Raw genomic sequence first — 21,737 nt, forward strand, 5'->3', positions numbered from 1 at the left:
TTTTCATCATCAAGATCACGGGGAAGGACCTAAGCTTGGAATGAACTGTGGGATTCCTAGCTTACAATAACACTGACTCTCAAGTGAGACCGACCTAAATACAGGGGTGGACCAGACATGCTGACGTCAGGTCTGAACCACTCTGAAATTCTGATAGGTTCCTCAAAGATGAGGCTACAATAAGGAAGCATGGTGACACCAGCCCTAAGACAATGTGTGGTGATAGCATTGTATTTATGATTTAATAAAGCTTGTCTGAGGGTTCAGAATGCAAAGATGGTCACAAGCCATAGAGTCCAGACAGTGGTGGTACATACCTTTAATCCCAGGGCTCAGGAGACAAAGGCTGATGGATCTCTGTGATCTCAAGACCACCCAGGGTCACATTACAGTGAATCAGTCTTAAAAAGAAACAGCTAACATGAAAGGAGATCTCAGCATTTGGGATCCCATGCCTTTAATCTCAGCTCTAGAAAAGTATATAAGATAAGAGCAGTCTCAAAGATTTATTCTCCAGCCACACTAAGCCCTTTCAGCCAGAAACAGAGTTAAGAGCTAGCAGCAGACAGCTTTGCTTCTCTGATCTTCAGGCAAGCTTTATTAAATCATGAATAATATATCACCACACCAATAATCTACAATACTGATTCATGGTGGCATTAGTCCCAAGCCAATCATCTTCTATTACAGCCTTCCCCCAACCCCTTGTCTTCCATTCATTAAACCTGGAACACAGTGAGCCACTAAATTCTGAGTAAGAATTTCTCTGGTACAAGAGCTCAGTTGTCTCGACTTTCTTGCCATTTGACTCAAGCATGACTTCTTCAAAGGGAAATTGAAAAAGAAGAATGTAAATTAGAAGTGAAAACAACAATGAAGAGAATAGGGAGCCTTCAGGGATCCCAAGAACAAAAAGAAAGAAATAGATACTAAAATATTTTAAATGCTATTGTATGTTTGCTTTCTTCTTTCCATGTTTACCTATTCCAAAAGAAGCATGAGTCTTTTTTTTTTTTAAGTTTCAGGAGTATCTCTAAATGTTAAAAGGGCTAAACACTGAGCTGAACTCTGGAATCCATTTGCAGAGAGAGAGCAGTGATAAGCAAAAGGGAGAAACCCACAGAAACCTGGACAAGGGGGAGCTCATGGATACCAGATGATAGCTGGGAAACCAGCTTTGGACTGTTCCAGACTCCCTGAACGTGCATGTCAGTTTGGACGTCTGGTTAATCTTTGGGGCCTCTGGTAGTGAATCAGTATTTATCCCTTTGGGAGCCCATTCCACATAGAGGTATACTCTCTCAGCCTTAGACAACACAGGGGAGGGTCTAGGCCCTGCTCCAAATGATATGACAGACTTTGAAGATTCCCCCATGGAAAGTGTCACCCTTGCTAGGGAGCAGAATGGGGATAGGATAGGTGGGGCCAGGGGAGGAAGGGAGGGAGAGGAAACTGGGATTGACATGTAAAACAAGCTTGTTTCTAATTTAAATTAAAAAAGAAAAAACATTAAAAGGGGAATTTTTTATCATCACTACACAAAGAAAGACATTATTGTCAGGCTAAATTACCTGCTCTGAACATTTTCTCTTTAATTCCTTTTCCTACATTGCTGGACTTTTACCATATATACTCTTTCTATTATACTGAACCATTTTTTAGTACCATAAAAATTCATGAGTTGTTACCCAGTGGTATATCACAAATTATCCACGTGCTGAGAACTTAATAACAAAGAAATCTTTATTGTCTTGAATGGTTTCTCTCAGCTGGAAATGGGAACGGGCTTGCTTAGGTCTGTTTCAGTGTCCTCCTTAGGTTATAATCAAGATGTCTGGGCTTGTGGTCACCTAGAAGGCTTGAGTATTTGTCTCCAAGACAGGTTTCTCACAAGAGTGTTGGAAGGTTCCTTGTAGTCTGCAGGCAAATGATGAATTCTTTATCAAATATCTTTTAAATAGATATTCTATATTATATATGAAGTTTGGATACCTATAGTGTGTGGGTGTTTTCATTGTTATTTTAACCATTTTATAGATCCTCCTGAGTTTGTTTGTTGCTGTTATTTTGGACAACTTAGAACTTGATGAAGATCTAAAGAAGCTCAAACAAGTAAGTGACTTGGGGGAATTGAAAAGTATGGGCATTTGTAGTAACACTGATGTTTGGAGCTTCAAAGCAAAAAGTTAATTGAAAACTTTGAGGCAGTGTGAGTTAATAAACTGATGTGTTTTTTTATTTATCTCCTATCTAATATCAAAGGCTGTTTTCCTATTAGTCTACAAGTGTTTTCAGGCTAGTGTCATATTATTTTGAGGAAAAGTAAGATGATCATAGTTTAATCAACTGGATTTTGAGATTATTTTTCTATTAAATGAAGGTGTTTGGAAACCAAATTCCCCAGAGCCACATTGCTGTATTGCATTAAGTATATGCAGTGCTCTTGGTTTTCATCATAAAAGTATTAAAAAGTAACTGTCGAACATTTAGACACTAGAAGAGTATCTAATCTGGGTGCCCAAAGTGATTGCTCAAAATTAAATAAGATAGTGATCGCATGTGTATCTTGTTATACTTGAAACCAAATTCTATTAGGGTGATGGTATCCAAGAAATGGAAATGGGAGTTTATAAAGGTTGTGTTATCCATGACAGACAGGTGGCAAGTTGACACAGCTAACCAACTCCATAGTTCTCTTATAAGGAGGGGTGTTTGCACTTGGCTGGAGTGTTTGGCTTTATTGAGAAGGAAAAGGATGGGGACATTTGGAGATTTCCTTGGACACACTCACATTGTACAGTGAGTTAAAATGTTAACAAGATGACCCAACATTCTAAAGAAAACCTTTGGAACGATGTGAAGGCATTTACATAGTCAGAATTTTCAAAACTTGCCTATTCTGCAAAAGATAAAACAACTTAACTTATTAAGTTTGTGTTTTTATTTCTTCAAATAGTCCTTTTGAACTTTAACATTGAATTAATCTCATCTTCAAAGCCATTTACTTAACCAAGGGTATCCCTAGGGGTTGAAAAGCATGTGTGGCATCAAGACCCTTGCTCTGAGCATACCCAGGAAGGCTTTAAGCTCCATAGCTAAGCAGGCAAATGGCTTTGTAGTGAGGGCCATTTCCTTTTGCTTTTTCTGATTTGTGACTTAGGAAGAGGGCTCTTCAAGTGAGAGTTGGGACATTAGGTTATTCTATTCTAGTTATATGAAATGCTTTACACAACTCCTTTGTAAAAAATGTATTATGTGTGTGATCAGCATCAAAACAAATCAACTGCATAATTTGACAAGACCAATAAAAAAATCTGCTGCTTTCCAAATCTGGCATATATATGTGGATTGTCCTGAGTATCAGATTGATCATTCATGAATATGTTTATGTACTTCTATCAAAATTGAATATATAAAAATGAAAAGCATTCAATTTCCTCTAACTGGTCCTACTACAAGATTTAGTGTGGTATTAAGCAACCCCTGAATAAGTAAAATACCAAGTAATTTTGGCCTATATTTGCAAAATACACTTTCTGCTACAAGGCAGTAATATATACATATATAATATATATAGCAAAAATTGGAACCTATGAATGCAAACCAAAATAAATTTTACAATGATAGTATTCTGAGTGTTTTAATTTGTATATATATATATATAATCTAATTAATTTATTTTTGACATTTGTATATCTGAAAGTCACTTTGTGCTTTTAATTTATTTTCTCTAACCAAAAATGAAAAACCAACAATTTAAAAAAAATCATGAGACATGAAAGAGGGCTCATTTGGTAAACTATTTCTCATGCAAGTATGAGCCATGAGGTCAGATGCCAGGCACTCATGTAAAGGGCTGTATGTGGTGTATGCATCTGTAACTTCAATACTTGCTGGGAAAAGACAATTGTTTTGACTGGCCAGCAAATCCAGCCAACTTAGTAAACTTTGGATTTAGTTAGAGATCTTATATCAAAAATAAGATAGAAAACAAAAGAGGAAATCACCTGACATTAATGTATGATTTCATTTGAATGCACCCATATGTGCACATATACCCAACATATATGCACAAATGCATGTGCATGCATGCACACATACACACACACATAGTACTTGAGACCTCACTTTCTTCATTTTTTTAATCTGTTTTTGTTTTGAGAAATTCTGTACATCAAATTGATCATTCAGTTGTGCTTACCTTCAATTTGGGGGGGATTTTCTTTGAAGATTTAAAGACATTTTCAGCTCTGAAAACTCCAAGGAAAATAAAGTAGTGATACCATTTCAATAGTGCTTTTAGGCTATTATTTATTCATAACTAGACTGAAAGTACATATTTAATTAATTCATCTGTTAATTTCATACCCCAAATCCCTCCAATTTCCTATTTGAAATCCACTGGAGCAAAAGGGTCATGCTAAATTAAAATGTGCCTGGTTCTCTTCCTTCCCTTTTTTGCACAAGAATATTTTGTGTTTTCACTAGTTTTAAAAACTGTGTTCTTTGAATGAGATTAAAGAGGTTGTTCCACTTACGGAGACACCAAATCCCACATAGCAGCTCACAAACACCTGCACCTACAGCTTCAAGGGATTCAACCCATTCTTCTCTCTCCTGGGGGCTCCTGAAAATATGTGATACATGTGAACTCACAAAGGTCCACATACACTTAAGATTATAAAATTATAAATAAGTGAATATTTTTTAAATTGTATCATTTTAAAATATGCACTGTTTTTTACATTTTCAGTGATCTTAGGCTTTGAGGTTGCATCATTTGTAGAAAATACTGCACACATAGTTATGCAATGTGATCATATACTCTCATACACATGTCTTCAGCCACAGGATGGGGAGATAGGGTACCTGAATATCTCCAAAGTCTGACAGATTCATTGGACTTGTCAATAAAATTATCTCATAAGGTATTTACTAGGTTTCTATACACAGAGATTTAGCTCTTACCTTCTATTTTTACCACTATCCCCAGATAGAGAGTAGAATAGAAAAAATATGCTTAAAGTTTACTCTCCTAACATTTCAAGTTAGAGAAAGCATGACACACTCCTAATTCTTTGCTCGGTTCAAAGTTTTGTTTTAATTTCTTATTGTTTATGGCTGTTATTGTGGAAACTTCACTCCAGCCCCTGGCATCCACATACACCCAAAGAGTTTGCCCTCCTCCCCTATTTCCCTCCAAACTCTGCTACATCTCAGAAAGCCCACCAAATGATGACCTCTCCCCCAGAGACACTCAAGACCACTCCCACTGGGTATTTAAAATGCCTCTCAGAAAATAGACTCGTGTTTTTTTCCTGTCTCCTCTCTGGGGGGCTGGAAAGCCATCCGGGAGCACTGTATCCATTAAACATGGGCTTTTCCTAATTCACTTTGATTTGGTCTAATTTGGATTGCTGTATTGGCAGAGAGACTTATTGATGAGGGTGTAGAAACTTTTCAATAGCCAGTCTGTAAATTGTTGCTAATATGGTAATAGTTGTTGACTGTCTACTTAGTGTCAAATGCCAAACAACTTCACTTACTGCTAAAAATAGCCATTCAGTACAGATATCATTATATCCATCTATCAGACAAGGGAAAGGGACACAAGGAGCTGAAGGTTGAACAATCGACAAATGTTAAAGCTAAGATTAGAACTGATGCAATTCGGATCAAAAACCTATACGCTAAAGATCTAAGAGATATTAACTCAGGCCGAAATCACATAAATAAATGTCAAATGTGAGTCTGATATTCAATGAACCTATTCATAAGACTTTTAAATTTAACATGTGGTATTATTATTTTATATAATTACATAATTTTATATTGTATATATATTATTTCTCCACATGAAATTGTCTGAATGTGATTATAGTGATCTGTGGAAAAGACAAGTATTACTTGTGTGTGGGATTGGAGAAAGAGAGTCAGATGGCATAAAAGCACAAAGAGAAAGACCTTGGCCAAACTGTTCTGTCATCAGCTAAGAGAGGGTGACCTTGACGCTCAGTGGTGTGGTGCTAAGAGAGATAAAAAGGGGGATGTGCTGGGATGGAAACACTGAAAATTACAAAGAAATCGTACAGCTTTAATGATTTTATACAAAGTCAGAGCAAGAGAGATATAAAGGGTGTTCTTTTAAGCAATGTAAAATTCATTAAACTATGAGGGAAAAAATCCAGAGAAGCCTTAGGGAATGAATCGTAGGAAACAGAAGTGGATAGTCTGTTTCAATTAAATTCAAAGCTATGAAATAATTTCTAAAAAGGCTCTCCAGCTCCACATCCTATCTCATAAAATCCTGGTTCAAGGGCTTCACAGAGTCCAAGGCACAGAGATGCGTGAACATACAGCTTCTCACTCTTGGTCACTAGGATTTTTTTCCCCAACATATTATTTTTGTTGATTATTTGGGAATTTCATACAATGCACCCAGATCACTCTTGCTTTGCATTCATTTGTCTGGGATCTTTTAAAAAACAGAAACAACAAAAATCACTATGGGGTGTGTGTGTGTGTGTGTGTGTGTGTGTGTGTGTGTGTGTGTGTGTTACAAATTAGTACTTTTCTTTAGTCTTATCTTGCATAATGGTTGATTTTTGTGTCATGCTACCTGGGTTAAGGGATGGCCATGCAGTTAGTTAGCAGTGTTCTGGGTAGATCTGTAGCAGTGTTTCTGAATAAGGCTTAGTATTTTTATTTATAGCCTAAGAAAGCAAATCTTCTCCCAGACAATCAGCATCATTAAATCTTCTGAGGGTCCAACAAAACAAAAAGGTAATGAAAGTTAAATTTACTCTTTGCCAGATGACTTGAGGTGAACAACTGATTTATAACAAGATTGGAGCCTACAGCATAAGCTCTCTTCTGGGGCAGCACTGCTTCTTTGTATCTCCAGCATGCAGAGGGAAGACTATGGGATTTATCTGCTTCTTTATCCATGAGCCAGTCTCTGTCTCTGTCTCTGTCTCTGTCTCTGTCTCTCTGTCTCTCTCTCACTCTCTCTTTCTCCCTCTCTCCCTCCCCCTCTACTACTTCCTCTCCCCTAGTCTCCTTCCACCCTGTCTCCTTTCTCTCCTCTCTTCCTCCCTTCCCCCACCCACACCCTATTGGAATTCTAAGTACTATGCTCTTATACCTTGAAGCTTATATTCATATCTCTGCTGCTTCCCATACATTTCCAAATCCAGGGTCCTAGCAAGTAGTGTTGCTTTGGACACAGGTCAGCTAATCACCAGTCGCACATCTTAATAGCTCCCTCCAGGTCTTCCCACTCTCGCTGTTTTGGCAATCTCTCTTGAGTAAATTCAAGATAATATGACTTTAAAATGAGTGATGTTGCTGGGACGTATTAACCTACCAAACTCTATACTGAGTATTAAGAGTAATTCAGAGAAGTAAACTTTTCCCCCCAGTTCATGTTATTTCTAAGTACCAGAGCTGGAACAACACAGAATGTATGGCTGTAAACCAATAACCTTCAGCCCTCTCTGAGGATCAGTTCTTTCTTTGGTGATGAGAAACATATCTAGATGGTGGGATGGATAAGATGTGTAGGAAATTTTGATATCAGCAGATTCTCATCTTGCAGGTATATAGACAGAAAGCCAGATAATAATCAGACTCATGATCCAGTTATCACTGTTGAGAGTTCGTGTGGAGGAGGGCAGTATGTTTGAGACGTTGCTGAGCAGAGATTAACTCTTCAATCTGTTAGCAACAGGGATACACACACACATACACACACACACACACACACACACACACACACACACACACACACACATGTATGTTCACCAGGGAGCTATCTCTCCCTTTAAGTAGCTTGTGAGATGGTGGGAAAGTTGACAAGTAAACAAGCTGAAGTCAGTAGTGATGATGAATAAAGAGTCTGGGCAGCAGACAGTAGACAAGGCTGGTGAAGTCGGGGGACATCCATCACAGGCATTGGATTTGACAAGACCTAAAGGTGGAGGAAGTAGCCAAAGAGGTTGAGGAAGAAGGCACAAAGGAGCGAAGGTTCCGACACATGCCCTGATGTTATCACAATACAAGAAGCAACCTGCCATAAAAAGTCACACACTGTACCATTCCACTTACATGGGTTGAATGAACGACTATGAAGTTAAGGCCGTAGACACACAACATGAGGAACTGGAGATGGATAAAGGGGATGTTGTTCAACAGGGGCCGAGCTCCAACTTTACAAAATGAGAAAGTTAGAGAAGTCTGTGGCACAGCAGTGTAAATCAGACGGTCATTAAGATGCAAATTCTTTTAAGTATGTTTGCCACAATTCGTACTTTTTTTCTTAAAATGTGCAACCACCATAGCTATAAGAAGGTGGTTAGTGATGGCAGTAAGAGTGGGTTCAGGACGTGGATGGTATAGTTGGGTTACAGAAAAGGAGACATGAATGACAGCTGAAGAAGTGAATCAGAATTCCCAACTCCCACATCTCATCTTCCTCACACTCTACATTTCTGACCAGACCACCTAGTTGTTGGCGGGTTCTTAATTACATGAACAGTATTAGCATATTCACTACAGTGCACACAACCTTCTCTTGCTGGAATATGCACCGGGAATGGTGTTTGTACAACACACTGGGAACATACACAGCTGGAGGATGGATCGTTAGCTAAGATTCCTGATGCTCTAGGAAGCACTCAGAGGCCCAGGAGGTAGAGAATCAATACCCTAAAGAACCTAGAAATTACTAGTAGATGAGAGCTGAGAGGCACCATATTTTACTCAAAGCTGTTAATATTACCAGACTCCACTTGAGACCACTCTAAGTCTTTTGATTGAAGAGACTCTTCTTTGTCAGTTTGCATAGCATAGCCCAGAACTTCATATAATTTCCAAAGATACTCTCATATATTTCATTGACTCTTATATTTCTAAAGTAGTGTCAGACATTTTTCCAGTAAGTTGTGACATACTGAAACATGAACAGCAATTAAGACTGGCTGAAAGGAATCATTAAGACTGTGAACTATTCAGACCGAAGTTCAAGCCAAGAAGTGATAACTGAATCTTGGAATTTGAAAGTGTCAATCATCAACATAGAGAAAATTGGAAATATAGAGAGGTCTAAACCATGCTTTGAGGCACAAGTCTGTAATCTGAACACTCGGAAGATAGATGATATCCTACATAAAAAAAAGAAGGAAGGAAGAAAAAAAGAAGGGAGGGAGGGAAGTCTGCACAAAAAAAAGTTTTTTTTTAAAGTCTGTATTCAAGAAGTCTGATCAAAGCAGGAGGTAAGTCTGTCAGAATTTGTGTCCTCCTGACATGTGTTCACTCATGGCCCTCAGAAAGTTCTTCTATAGAATATATTCTAACCCTACTTGAGTGCCTATGATGTGATTTAACCAGAAATAGCATCTTTGTAGCTATCGTTAAGTTTTGATGAGACCGCTGGAATGAACCCAAATACAGTTTGACTGGAGTCTCTGTGGGAAGAGAAGGGACACAGACATATGGAGATGGACCAGTGATGAGGGAGACAGATCTGGGAGTCAAACATCCACAGGGCACAAGAATTGACCAAGTCACTCAAAGTTTGGAGAACCTCACAAGATGGGCCCTCCCCAGAATATCTAGAAAGAACTTACACGGGGGACATCTTGATCTAAAACTCTCAACCTCTGAATTGTCATATTGTAAATGTCTGCAACACTAAGCCACCCAGGCTTGGGAACTTTGTACCTTCATCCATGGAAAATGAACAATTCCAAAGCTTATGGGAGCAAAAGAAACCTAGAACCAGCTGAGAGCAGTGTTATGAGCGCAGTTAAGGCCATTTCTTTGCCTTGACTCAGTCCCTAAAAATTTATCAGTGTGAGACTTCCATGGAAGAAGATTCCTATATCCTATTCCAAGATTCCATTTCAGATGGTATTTGAAGAAACCGGAACACCTTCAAAAGATACTGTTGTGTAATCCTCACCTGTGTCTCATGCCCTGACATTCCAGGACCTCTGTTCTTGGTTAGCAAAGTCTCTTGACAATGAACTCTACACCTAAGTCTTTAGACTATGTTTTCACATTTACAATAGCAAAGTAATGCACAAGTCAGTCTTCAGTTATGCTGGTTCAAAATGATTGTGTGTGTGTGTGTGTGTGTGTGTGTGTGTGTGTGTGTAAGCCCAAGACTGATGCTGGTTGTCTTTTCTCAGTTGCTTTCTATCGTTAGTTTTTCAGACAGAGTATCTCACTGAACTTGGCAAGCATCAATTTGAATAGGTTGGATGGACAATTGACTTTGGAGATCACCTTGTGTCCATGCACATGTCCTCTACTTCTGAGGGTACAGGAGTGTGCTGGCACCCCTGGATCTTTCCATGGGCTCTGGAGATCTAAACTCAGACCTTCTTGCTTGTGTAGAAGGCAATTTACTAACTGAGCCATTTCCCCACCCCCTTAAAATGACATTTAATACAGATTCTCACGGTATTCTGGAAGATTATCAAATCAAGATTATCTCAGTAGTGTTTTGTCTTGTTTTACTATATGATTCTGTTGTTGTCTGTTTGTTTTGTAAAGAGTGAAGTATGAAGTAAAAATGTACCCAAACTGGAAGATGTTATCCTTCAACTCTGTGAAGTACAGTTCCTTCCTGGGCCCCAGAGATCTTCTTTCTTTTCCTCCCTTTAATCAAGAGCAGAATATATTTAAGTGCTTGCTGCCCTGAATCACTGAACACAACAAGGGCAACAATAAAGTGAAATTATAACAGCATTATTTTGTTTTCCCCACCCCTGTCTTAGGCTATAGGAACATAGATTGTTCTGGTTCTGAGGACAAAGGCATGGCAATTGTTTTTTTAGCCTTATGAAGTGCCTGACAGCTGTTTAATCATAAACACACACACATCCATGGCTTTGTTACTTGTTCTGAGGCATTAGGTGAGTTTTATCTCAGACAGACCTAAGTATTAACTAAGCATGCACATTAACAAGGATGTGGTTGCCTCTGTGGACTCTAGCTTCACACAGGCCATCTGGTTCTTTCTTCTGATGGTTCAAATGTATTTCCGTTTATTCCCAAAGACTTCCTAGTTTCTGGTTGTTCATTTATTCATCAAATAGCTGAATCCTTACTATAAACAAAAAGCTGCATCAGGCTCAATGGAATCAAGAATATGCAAATAACTTTATCACTCTAGAGTCTAATTTGAATACAAGCTGAATATCCCTTGTGAAAAATGCATGAAGCCAGGAGCATTCCACATTTAGAAGTCGCTAGGATTTTGAAATATTCACATAGACTTCACTACATGAGTATCACTAATCTTCTCATCCTGTGTCTATAGATGTGATGTGACATTTTCAATTGGATGACATTGGTCTTAACCCGTGTGTGTTGTTTGGTATGGCTGTTTTCTCCTTCTTGGTTGGCATCTATGCTATCTTTCTGGTCCCACAGGAATTTAGATACAGACTCTCATAAGGTCTTGGCATATCTGATTTTGTCATCTGGGAGTGAGTAAGGAGCTAGAATCCCTGGGACTAGATTTAGCTATTCCCACTGGTCCCAGGTCTATCCTTTATACCCAACATCTGTTCTCTTTTTCTGTGGCTTATTCTATACAGATTTTTGAAAAAATAAAGAATTTAATATCTCCCTTCTTCATTACTGGATATATGCTGACATCTCCCACTCTCTCAAACCTCAGTACACAGTGCAGACAACGTGACAGTCATCACCATGGGGTAGGGTTTGACAGCCAGTTTGGGATGACAAGCTGGACCATGGATATCCCTGGCTTGCGTGCCAGGCTCTGGCATAAGAGTTGCTGTGACTGAGTTCTGTGTGAATAGCAGTTCCTCAGAACAGCGTGAGTTTGCCAATCTTTAATTTTCTCCTTAATGAAAACCTAGGTTGTATTAATAGATGCTATGAGACAGCTTGCTTTCCATTTGAGTGTGGGTGAAATTGAACATGAAATTCAGCGAAAGCACCCATTCCTTTCCATTTGCATAATTTCCTCTCAAAATTCACCAAAAGTTCTGGAAATGAATTTCATGACTACTTGAATGCTCATGAGGCTCTGTGTATTTTTCATTGGGCCATTTTATCTTACTCTACTATGACAGGAAAGCTTAGAATTAAGTTCCTTGCTCTCTTGGGTGACCTACACCTGAAGAGCACAGACTTGACCTTGCTGGAATGACCAACATGCTCTCATTCACTTCATTGGCCTGGATGACCCTCCCAGTTGAGAGAAAGTGGCTATCAGGAGGGAAGGTGCCCATACAAGCATAGGGAGTGCAGTGTACATGTAGAGAGATGCTTCTTAGCAGAGGCAAGGAGCCGAAGAGCTTGGAGAAAAATCACTTCATAGATTCCTGCGAAAATAAAAGCCTGCTTATATGGAAGCTTGCTGAGCTGGAATGCCAGTAGAACTTACTGATACAGTCACTGGATTAGAGCAAAGTACCTTTGCTGTTCAAAGACATTGACATCTTCCTTTTGGAGAACAGTAGGCATGGAGGGATGGTCATCCTGCCATGTGTAGACTAGATGTGACTAAAGATAAGAGCCCACCCAGAGCATCAGCAACTGCTTTGAGAAACAAATAATATTCTAAGACTAGTTCTGGGAAGAGGAGTAGTCTCTTCTAGTTCTCTCTTATCCTGGATGTCTCAGAAGAGTTCTCAGTGGCTACAATGAAAAATGCTAAATGGATATGGGAAGCCAAAGGGCTGGTAAAGAATAGGCCAAGAGAGGATCCAGACAGAAAATAAAGCCTAGAGGAACAGCCTAAGTGAAATATGACCCACTGTCTTGGGAAGTCTTTGCCTGTAGAGCATTGCGATGATAATTTCCATCAAAGGACTGGGGAGTAGAGAAAGAAGGAAATAAAACTTTGTTACTCCATCAGCAAGGCCCATCTCTTTAAATAGGCTTAGACCCAGACAAACCAGGAGGACTATTGGGACAAATGTGTAGCTTCCTGAAATGATTCCTTCCCCTTAGCCCTCAAACCTGCCCTCTACATGAAAGAGGAAACATGTCCCTTCCACAGTCCAATATTATGAATCAAGCTTGTACCTGAGTGGGATGTGTGAGGAAAATTTTATATCAGATTTGAGACAAAAGGTCACTAATTTATGACAACAGAGGCTGAACCAGAAGCTATAGAATCTGTCTGTCAATAATAATCAGTCTTTTTTGTTTCCCCTTTACTTATTATTCAGCTGTCCTGTATTAGAGGACCAAGGACTTCATTGTTGACCTTTCCTCTTATTCTAGGTTAATTTGCTCATTGTTAAACATAGTAGGGCAAATTGATCCCTGAGTTTATCGTGCATGAATATTGTGTACTCTGATATTAATAAAAGAATGTCTTACAGTGTTTCTCAGAAATGAGAAATATGCATGTTGTTTTGTTCAGTGGTAGCCCTATTTTCATTCTGTTTTGCATAAAATATGTTGATTAATGCAAATTTTCAGAGTGCATCTAATAAACCCTTTTATCAAAGGATGCAAAACTTTTAACAACTCTGCCATGGACAGGCACTCTGAGGAATGATATTTGGGAATCTGTGATTGATACATGAAAAGGAATTACTTAAAGGGAAAGAGTACTGTTAGGGTCCAGGACAAATTTAATGTGCTTTGTTTATGTTTGTTGAGTATCATCATTGATATAACTTTATGGGAATGCTAAGATGAAACAAATCAGGTAACTTCCTGGAGATCAAGAGAGACAGAACAAGAAGTTACAAATGAGCAAAGAGGAGAGTTCAAAAAGTGAGTTTGAAGTAGGTGATGATAGAAGATAGATAGGTAGGTGGATAGGTAGATATTAAATAGATGGATGATAGATGATATATACATATATAGAGAGATGATAGATGCATATAGATATTCATAGGTAGAGATACATGATAGATAGATAGATGAGAAAGATAGGTGATAAATGGATGGATGATAGATACATAGAAAGATGATAAATGCATATAGATATATAAATATAGATAGATGCATGTATAAGGTTCTACAATATACATGTGTATGCGTGATTAAACATAAACAAAACTAAATAAAGACACATGTGCATGGGGCTTGTTACACACATGCACGCCATAGTTCTCCTGAGAAAAAGAAAATGTAATAGCAGTAATAGAATAGTCCTCTTTCAGTAGTTTCTCTTCCCTTAATTTGAGTTAGTCAAAGTCAACTGCAGACCAAAAATATTAAATGAAAAATCCCCAAATTAACAACTCATAAGCTCTAACTTGCTTGATACTCTAAGTAGTGTCATAAAGTCTCTGTCCATCCCACTCTGCCCTGCCCCCCATTCCACTGCAAACATGGACATCCTCTAGTCCAGTGTGTCCAGTATATATATATATATATATATATATATATATATATATATCCCACTCATCAATCATTTAGCAGCCAATTCAGTCTTCATATAGTTCATATAGACTGTTAAGGAACTTCAGTGCCTGTGTTGTTCAAGTAATCCTTACATATTTAATCACAGGCCCAAAGCACGAGTGATGATGTTGTCAATTCAGACATCCAAGATGATCTGTAAAGTGCTTCCTTTAACTGAAAAGTAAAACGCAGTAAGATACTTTGAGTGAAAGTGCTGTAATTTTAAAAGGTGGCACTGGAGAGAAAGATGCCATGCAACAGAGTTTGGGTGGAGGGGTTTTTATTGGAGGAAGGTGAATGGGAAAGGGGAGAGAGAGGAAAAGGGAGACAGGCCTCTGGGAACAGGAGTTGCAGAAAAGAAAAAAGGGGCAGAGAGAGAGAGAGAGAGTGAGAGAGGAGAGAGGGGGAGAGAAGGAAAGACAGAGAAGCAAGCCGAGAAGCAGAGAGAAAGATGGGATATGGGCAGTGTGTTTTTAAAAGGTAAGGTAGTTAATGTGCACAGATGGTGCTCTTAGTGACTGCAGCTGAGGGCGTGTCCTGTCAGAACCCTAAAGACAGGCCAGTACAGGTGCCTAAATAGTAACAGACACCGTTTATACAATGTTTTATTACAGTGTGTTATTATAACTTTCCCATTTCAATATTAGCTGCTATCATTTGTCACTTATGATACCTAATTTCTAAAACTTTTGCATGGGTGTGCATATGTTCCTATATACACACTATATTAGGGTTAGCTTACTATCTGTGCTTTCAGACTTGACTGAAGAATGTCTTGAAACATATTTCTCCTTGAATGAGGGAGAATTGTGTATACTAGTAATAAAGGAGGAAACCTAATGGTAAGGTCTGGCCTCAGCATTTTGTAATATAAGAAAGAGAGAGAGAGAGAGAGAGAGAGAGAGAGAGAGAGAGAGAGAGAGAGAGAATATGAACATGTGTAAGCAAATATGTCAGAAGAGTGGAGAATACCAATGAAGAACCCACACACACACTGTGCCAGAGGGATGAGTGCTTTGAACATTAAAATAAATTAAAGATACCGATTTGTCCCCTAAGGACTGAACTAAGAGTTCATGTTCATAGTTAGACCCAGTTTCAAAAACAATGAATGAATGAAAAATGCTACAAGTCTATAACTAACTAAATAAATGGAAGAGATGGCTGCCTTCTTTCTCAGACGTGTAGAGAAACAAAAATAACCAAACAAGAACCAGAAAGTCCCCCAGGAGGACACTCCAGCTGTTGCTACAGGCAAGATCTGCCCAGCTGGTGGATGCAAAACATCAGGGCAAAAACTCTAAGGAAAATCCATATTTGCATGGCCTAAAAGAAACACCACTCAGACACACTTTCAAATTATTACAGCCATCTTCACAAGTGTCTGCGAATTCTTTGCTGTCCCTACCTTCAAAGACACAAAGCTAACTTGATCTATTCCAAGTAACAGCTGGAGTTTGTAACTGACACTTAGCTAATGTAGCTGTATAGGGAAGGCACATGGCTGACATCAGCTTACCCAGGTGACAGTAGTTTATACCACCTATAATAAGGCATGTTGGTTTTACAGTCCTCCAAGTGTGGTTAAAAGGGTATACCATTCCCATAGTATTCTGCTGAAAGCTTTGAAAACGTTAGCATTGTCATGAGAAGGCATCAGATGTCCTGAAATTAAGAGTCAGGCAGATCTTTGTGAGTCTGAGGCCAGCCTGCTCTACAGAGTGAGTTCCAGGACAGACAGGACTGTTTCACAGAGAAACCCTCTCTCAAAAAAAAAAGTGGTGATCTTCAAGGCCATCAACATCAATAAAACAGGGATAATTGGAGCGATTGATATAGCAGTGAGGAGCACAGAAGACATGGAGGTGTAAGAGAGTGCTGTGCCCTGGATGGAATTCTAGAACAAGAAAGAGGCCTTGGTGTAAAAGCATGGCAAATCCAAATAATTCCTTCATTGTAGCAATGTACATTACTAAGGCTAACTTCTGGCTTTGGGACTATTCCATGGTTACATAAGATGCTAGCTTAAGAAGAAGATAGACCAAGGGCTTACAGAGATTCTTTGTGCCTTTTGCAATTGTTAAACACATTTTAAAATCTTTTCAAAAAACATAGTGGGCTTTCAAAAATAGGGCAAGAATTCCCTATAGTAAACAATATAACATGACATGTCAAAAGAGAAATAATGTTGCCTTGTACAATGATAGTATGTAAAGCCTCATCTAAGAAGCTTTATATTGTACATGGGTCCTGGTCCTGCTTAGTTTATTTTTATGCATTTTTAGTCTTTAACAGTGGGAACACATACTCTGTTGAAATCCAGTGCTTTAGATGATCTTGTTCCTGAAAGAAAATCCAATGATTTGCCATTTTTCCTCTGACCTTTTAGAGGGGTTGATGGCGCAGGTCAGGATGACTGATTTCCCATTGTAAGGAGAGCAGAGTAATGAGAAATAGCACAATGGTCCCCCTCAGCCTGTTCACGGTCATTACTGATGTTTCCTTCTCTACACGTCCCATCACCATTGTGTTCTTCCGTCTTCTGCGCGCACAGGCTAATGGGAAGCCATGGGCTACAAATAGTTCTTCATTAAAAGGTTGTTATCTCAGTAAGAGAAAGGCATGCATTTTTTTTTGTTCTTTTTGGTTTGTTTGTTTTTCGAGACAGGGCCTCTCTGTATTGTTTGGGAGCCTGTCCTGGCACTCACTCTGTAGACCAGGCTGGCCTCGAACTCACAGAGATCCGCCTGCTTCTGCCTCCTGAGTGCTGGGATTAAAGGCTTGCCCGGCGCATGCATTTTTAGAAAGGTAGGCTGCAAAGCCCAGGCCAGGATGGGATTTAAGACTGCTGAGGAAGACATGCCTGACTTCGATTAGACCTGACAAGCTTTAAGAAATGTCAGAAATGATTGATTTTGTTGGTAAAGTAGAAAGGGGATTTATAAATAAAGGGACTGGCAGGGATGGAATCGCAGAAGCCTCAGTCAGTCTGTTATGGGGAACAGTGGTTTTGGGGGAGCAACTTAGTTTGGGGAAGTTCACATTCGGAAATCAGGAGATTTGTGGGTGACTCAGCAGAATTGACTTGATCTCCTTGGACCCCAGCCCTCACCGGCAGCATGATATGACAATGGCACTGATTGTGAGTCCTATTCCTCGGAGCTATCATAAGGATTAAATAATATTAGCATGCAAAGTGCTAGGGCGATATCCAGCCCGCAGGGTTACTGTCCAACCCCCAACTGCTTCTCTGAGAACTCTTCCTGTAGGAGATGGTTTTGGGAGGACTTTTGAGAATTACATTAAGGGTGGAGCAGCTGCTGTGAGCCAAGACACCCTATGAAGTCACACAGAAGGGACTGAATGGGAGATACAGCCAAAAGGTTAGGGGACAAAGGGTGCAGTGTGGCAGGACATCGGGGTCAGGCTCAGCACTCAGTGGAGTGACACTTCTGCATATGAATGTCAGTCCCAGGGTTTACTTTAAGGGCCAGAGAAACACAGTGTTGTTTCTTGTGACTTAGGAAGGTTCTGAAGGAGAGAGTTAAAGGAACAAGACTAAGTCAGAAGCCAGTGGGGGCACTTAGGGAGCTTCCCTTGGGTGTCTCTACTGCATAATCATGTGACCCCAAAGCTAACCACAAAGAAAGAACCTGGGGGAACCCTTCTGAGGGTTATGGTGAGACCTGAGTGGAGAGCAGAGCAGATGGAGTGTGGGTATCTCCTCAAAGCAGTCAGTGTGGAACGGTTAGGAGAACGGTGAAGGAGAGACAGTCAGAAAAAGGGCGGGGGTTTTTGTTGTTGTTGATTTTTTTCCATCTTTGAATTCATGTCTACAATTAGAAATCTTAAATAAACCATCAACCTCAACAAAGAGGAAGAAATGGGGCAGGGAGGGGAGGACGAGGAAGAGAGATAGAGAACAGTCTTCTTACCTTCTTGTAAAGTCCACAACTACTTTGGCACGGTGGCGGTTTTGGTTGGTATAGCACATCTCCCCCGAGTGATTCAGATTACAGACAACGTGCTATCTCTCTTATGTCTCTGGCATTTATATAGAAGAGTGCCGATCTTCACTTTTCGTCTGAGAGCACTGAAATCCAAAGTGCCTACGAGTTTAAAAACTGAAGCAAAACTCAATTCCACATCCTCTTCTTCTACTAGGATATGCTATTGCCTGTGTGGCCTAGTTTATGCCTCTGCTGCTGCTGCAATAAATACATGACCAAAACCAACATGGAGAGGAAAGGGTTTATTTCATCTTTATAGGTTACAGACAACCATTGAGGGAAGCCAAGTTAGGAAGTTAACACAAAAAAAAACCAGAGAGGAATGTTGCTTACTTACTGGCTTGCTTTCCTCTGGCCTGCTCAGCTGCCCTTCTTATACAACCCAGGCTTGGTACTCTGCCCAGTGGGCTGGGGCCTCCTACACCAATTAGCATTTTCAAAACATTCCCACAGATATGCCCACAGGCCAATCCAAGGAAGGCCACTCCTCAGTTATGGGTGGGAGGGTGAACTTAGGTTGGAATGTAAAATGAAATAAAAATAATCTAATAAAAGAAGATTACTTCTTCCAAGGTGTGTAGCTGTGTCCAGGTTTGTATCAACTTGACAAAAACTGTATTGTATGTTTTATATCGAAAAATGGGATAGCAGTTTTACAAACACCTTTGTTCATGCTGTGTGTGTGTGTGTGTGTGTGTGTGTGTGTGTGTGTGTGTGTGTAGTATACATATAAAGACTTTACCTTGGCTCTCCTCTCTTACTGAAATATTCATCAAGTATCTAGATTACATGAAATTCTAATGTAATTTGATCTGAAGTAGAGTAAAGCTGTGCATTTTTATCATAATGAGCACATTTCTCTGACTCAGTCAGTTCCTAAATGGAAACAACTGTGTGTCTCAGTTGACTAACATAAGAGAAATCTAATATGAAATGGAGGTGCTAACATTGTAAGAGAAAACATGAAAAGCCGTCTTGACTTATCAGCAGCTCTCTAACAGACGATAACTAGTTGCGCTAATGGGTTTTTAATGGACGATAATCTAAGAACAATTTATGCAGTCCATGTAACAAGGCAGTCTACTCTTTTAAAGTTCCTTTTTCCTCTTCCCAATCAGTAAAAACTGCTGGAAGTATTTTGTACGTGCTTGTTCAAAGCAACCTTCTGAAGGGCGTTTAAAGTTTGTAAGACCTGAAGTTCAGTGTGGAGAGCATGAAAGTAAACATTTCAGAGATGCCATAAGGTGATATCAGGGTCCCTGGTGACCTTAGGCCCTCCCAACATACAGTTCTCCCCACCACTTCTTTGACCGGGCATGCCGTATGGATGCATGGGCAGCAAACAGATCAGAACCTCTGGGGAGATAGAAAAGCAAACAATCACATTCAACTAGTTAGTCCACATTATGAAATTACTGTGAGCATTTGGGTGCCAGCTTTACATAAAGGAGCTGCAGAGATGGCCCAGTCATTAAGAGCATTTGCTACTCTTGCAGGAGCTCCCAGCACCCTTGTGGCTCAAAAACACCTATAACTGCAACTCCATGGAATCTGATTCTGATGCCACTTTCTGGTCTCTGCAGGTAACCACATGCATAGGTACACACACACACACACACACACGTAAAAACACAAAATCAATATTAATTTAAATGTATATCACATACAATTAATTAGTCTGTATTTTAAAATCACTGTGAACATTCTCAGGTAACAGCTGTCATACAGAAATGTAACCATAGGCCAACTGAGAAATGAGCCCTCCAGTTTAATATAGACAGGTTGAATTAATTCATCAAGGTAATTAAAAACCCCAGTTTGACCTCCAGAGTATGGAATTTGTTAAAGATTTTGTAAAGGAGAGGAAGTTAGCCGAAAAATATTGTAAGCACGCATTTGTGACGTGTCTGGTGCCGTGTGTGTGTGTGTGTGTGTGTGTGTGTGTGTGTGTGTGAATTCGTTTCCTTTTGCTTGCAGCACAAATAAAAGCTTCTCCCTTTGGGTGCCCCTTACTTCACAGAACAGGGAAAGCAAGGTAGTCCTCACACTTTATATCAAGTATTTATGATAGCACACGTATTATTGAAAGCCAGAATGTTTGTTCTTTACCCCATCTAAACCATCTGTCTTATCCCAGAAGCCATTTCATTTGGGCTGTAAAATCTGTGTAAACAAATTAGTTAGAAAAGCCCCCTTGAAAAATGATGATGCGTAGTTCACAAAGGTTCTGCATTCTGAATCACCATCAGTGTAGATGCAAAACAGCCAGACGCCACCACCAGGTAAGATGCATGGGGAATCCAGCAGTAATTTAATCACAGAACTAAGTGGAGGCACTCCTTTTCATTCCGGTGTAAACACAGTGTGATCAGGGTTTTTTTTTTCATACCCTGAACAGCTAACAGGTACTCTTCAGTGGTACACATCTATGCGCAACCCCCCTCACTGAGCAAGAATTTGGTTTGAAAAATGACAATATTTTACAAATCTAGGTATTTTTCTAAACGGTTTTCTTTTAGAAAAAAAAAAGTCATGCCAAAAGATTACAACGAGCCTTAATGTACTCCAGTTTGTTTCAGCTATGCGTCAAGACATTCGGAGAGGAAACGGGGTCGAACAGTATTTAAATCTCTTAGCAAAAGGGAGCACAGGCTGAAACAGGGAAGATGGAAGCAATGAGGCCGAACGGGTATGTGCCATGCAGCACAATTATGCCGGTACTCTCTTGAGACGACTGGGAAAGCAGAGACTCGCAGCCACCCAAGGAGAGCAATGATATCTCAGTTTAACAGATGCTGAGCTGTGGAAGAGCCCAAGCTTAGATTTATGGGGAGGGGGGTTGTTGTTGTTTTTGTTTCTTTGTTTGTTTGTTTAGCTCACTGCTTGAAATTTGTTTCTTTCTTTGGTTGTATTTTTTCTTTTGCAAAGGCGTTTTTTTTTTTTTCTTGTGTTGCCCTGTCAGCCTGTTGCAAAACAATCCTCTGGTCTGTGGGCCGCAGGCCGGCTTCTTGCTCGGCTGAAGCCATTATCAACTCCTCAGGAGTGCCACTCTTTACATTAGGTTCTTCAACATGAGGAGTAAAACCTCAGTGTCCTCTGCACTGTGTCTTCCCCTCAAGACTCCAGATCTTTTAAATCTCACCAGACATTGAGATTATAAATACTTTATTTTAAAAGACTTGCATTGGAGAGGGGATAGTTTAATGGCCTTAAGTTCATATCTAGCCCTTTTATTGACATTAGTCATTCATCTGCATCCAAGTACACTTGCTTTTAGAAAATGTGTGTGGAAAGGAGGGAATGAGAAGTTAGGATAAGAGG

General features: G+C 39.7%; 1 protein-coding gene across 3 annotated transcripts in view; it reads left to right on the forward strand.

Moving 5' to 3' along the window:
* Positions 1-21,737, forward strand: part of Nalcn (sodium leak channel, non-selective) — a 276,716-nt gene that overhangs the window by 166,886 nt on the left and 88,093 nt on the right. For all 3 annotated transcript variants that reach the window (XM_040739426.1, XM_040738674.1, XM_040739071.1), the window contains exon 15: positions 2,038-2,112. In XM_040739426.1, the coding sequence (XP_040595360.1) occupies positions 2,038-2,112 (75 nt within the window). The remainder of the gene's footprint in view (positions 1-2,037; positions 2,113-21,737) is intronic.

Source organism: Mesocricetus auratus, unplaced genomic scaffold, assembly GCF_017639785.1.
Source record: "Mesocricetus auratus isolate SY011 unplaced genomic scaffold, BCM_Maur_2.0 Super-Scaffold_2245, whole genome shotgun sequence".
Classification (NCBI taxonomy): domain Eukaryota; kingdom Metazoa; phylum Chordata; class Mammalia; order Rodentia; family Cricetidae; genus Mesocricetus; species Mesocricetus auratus.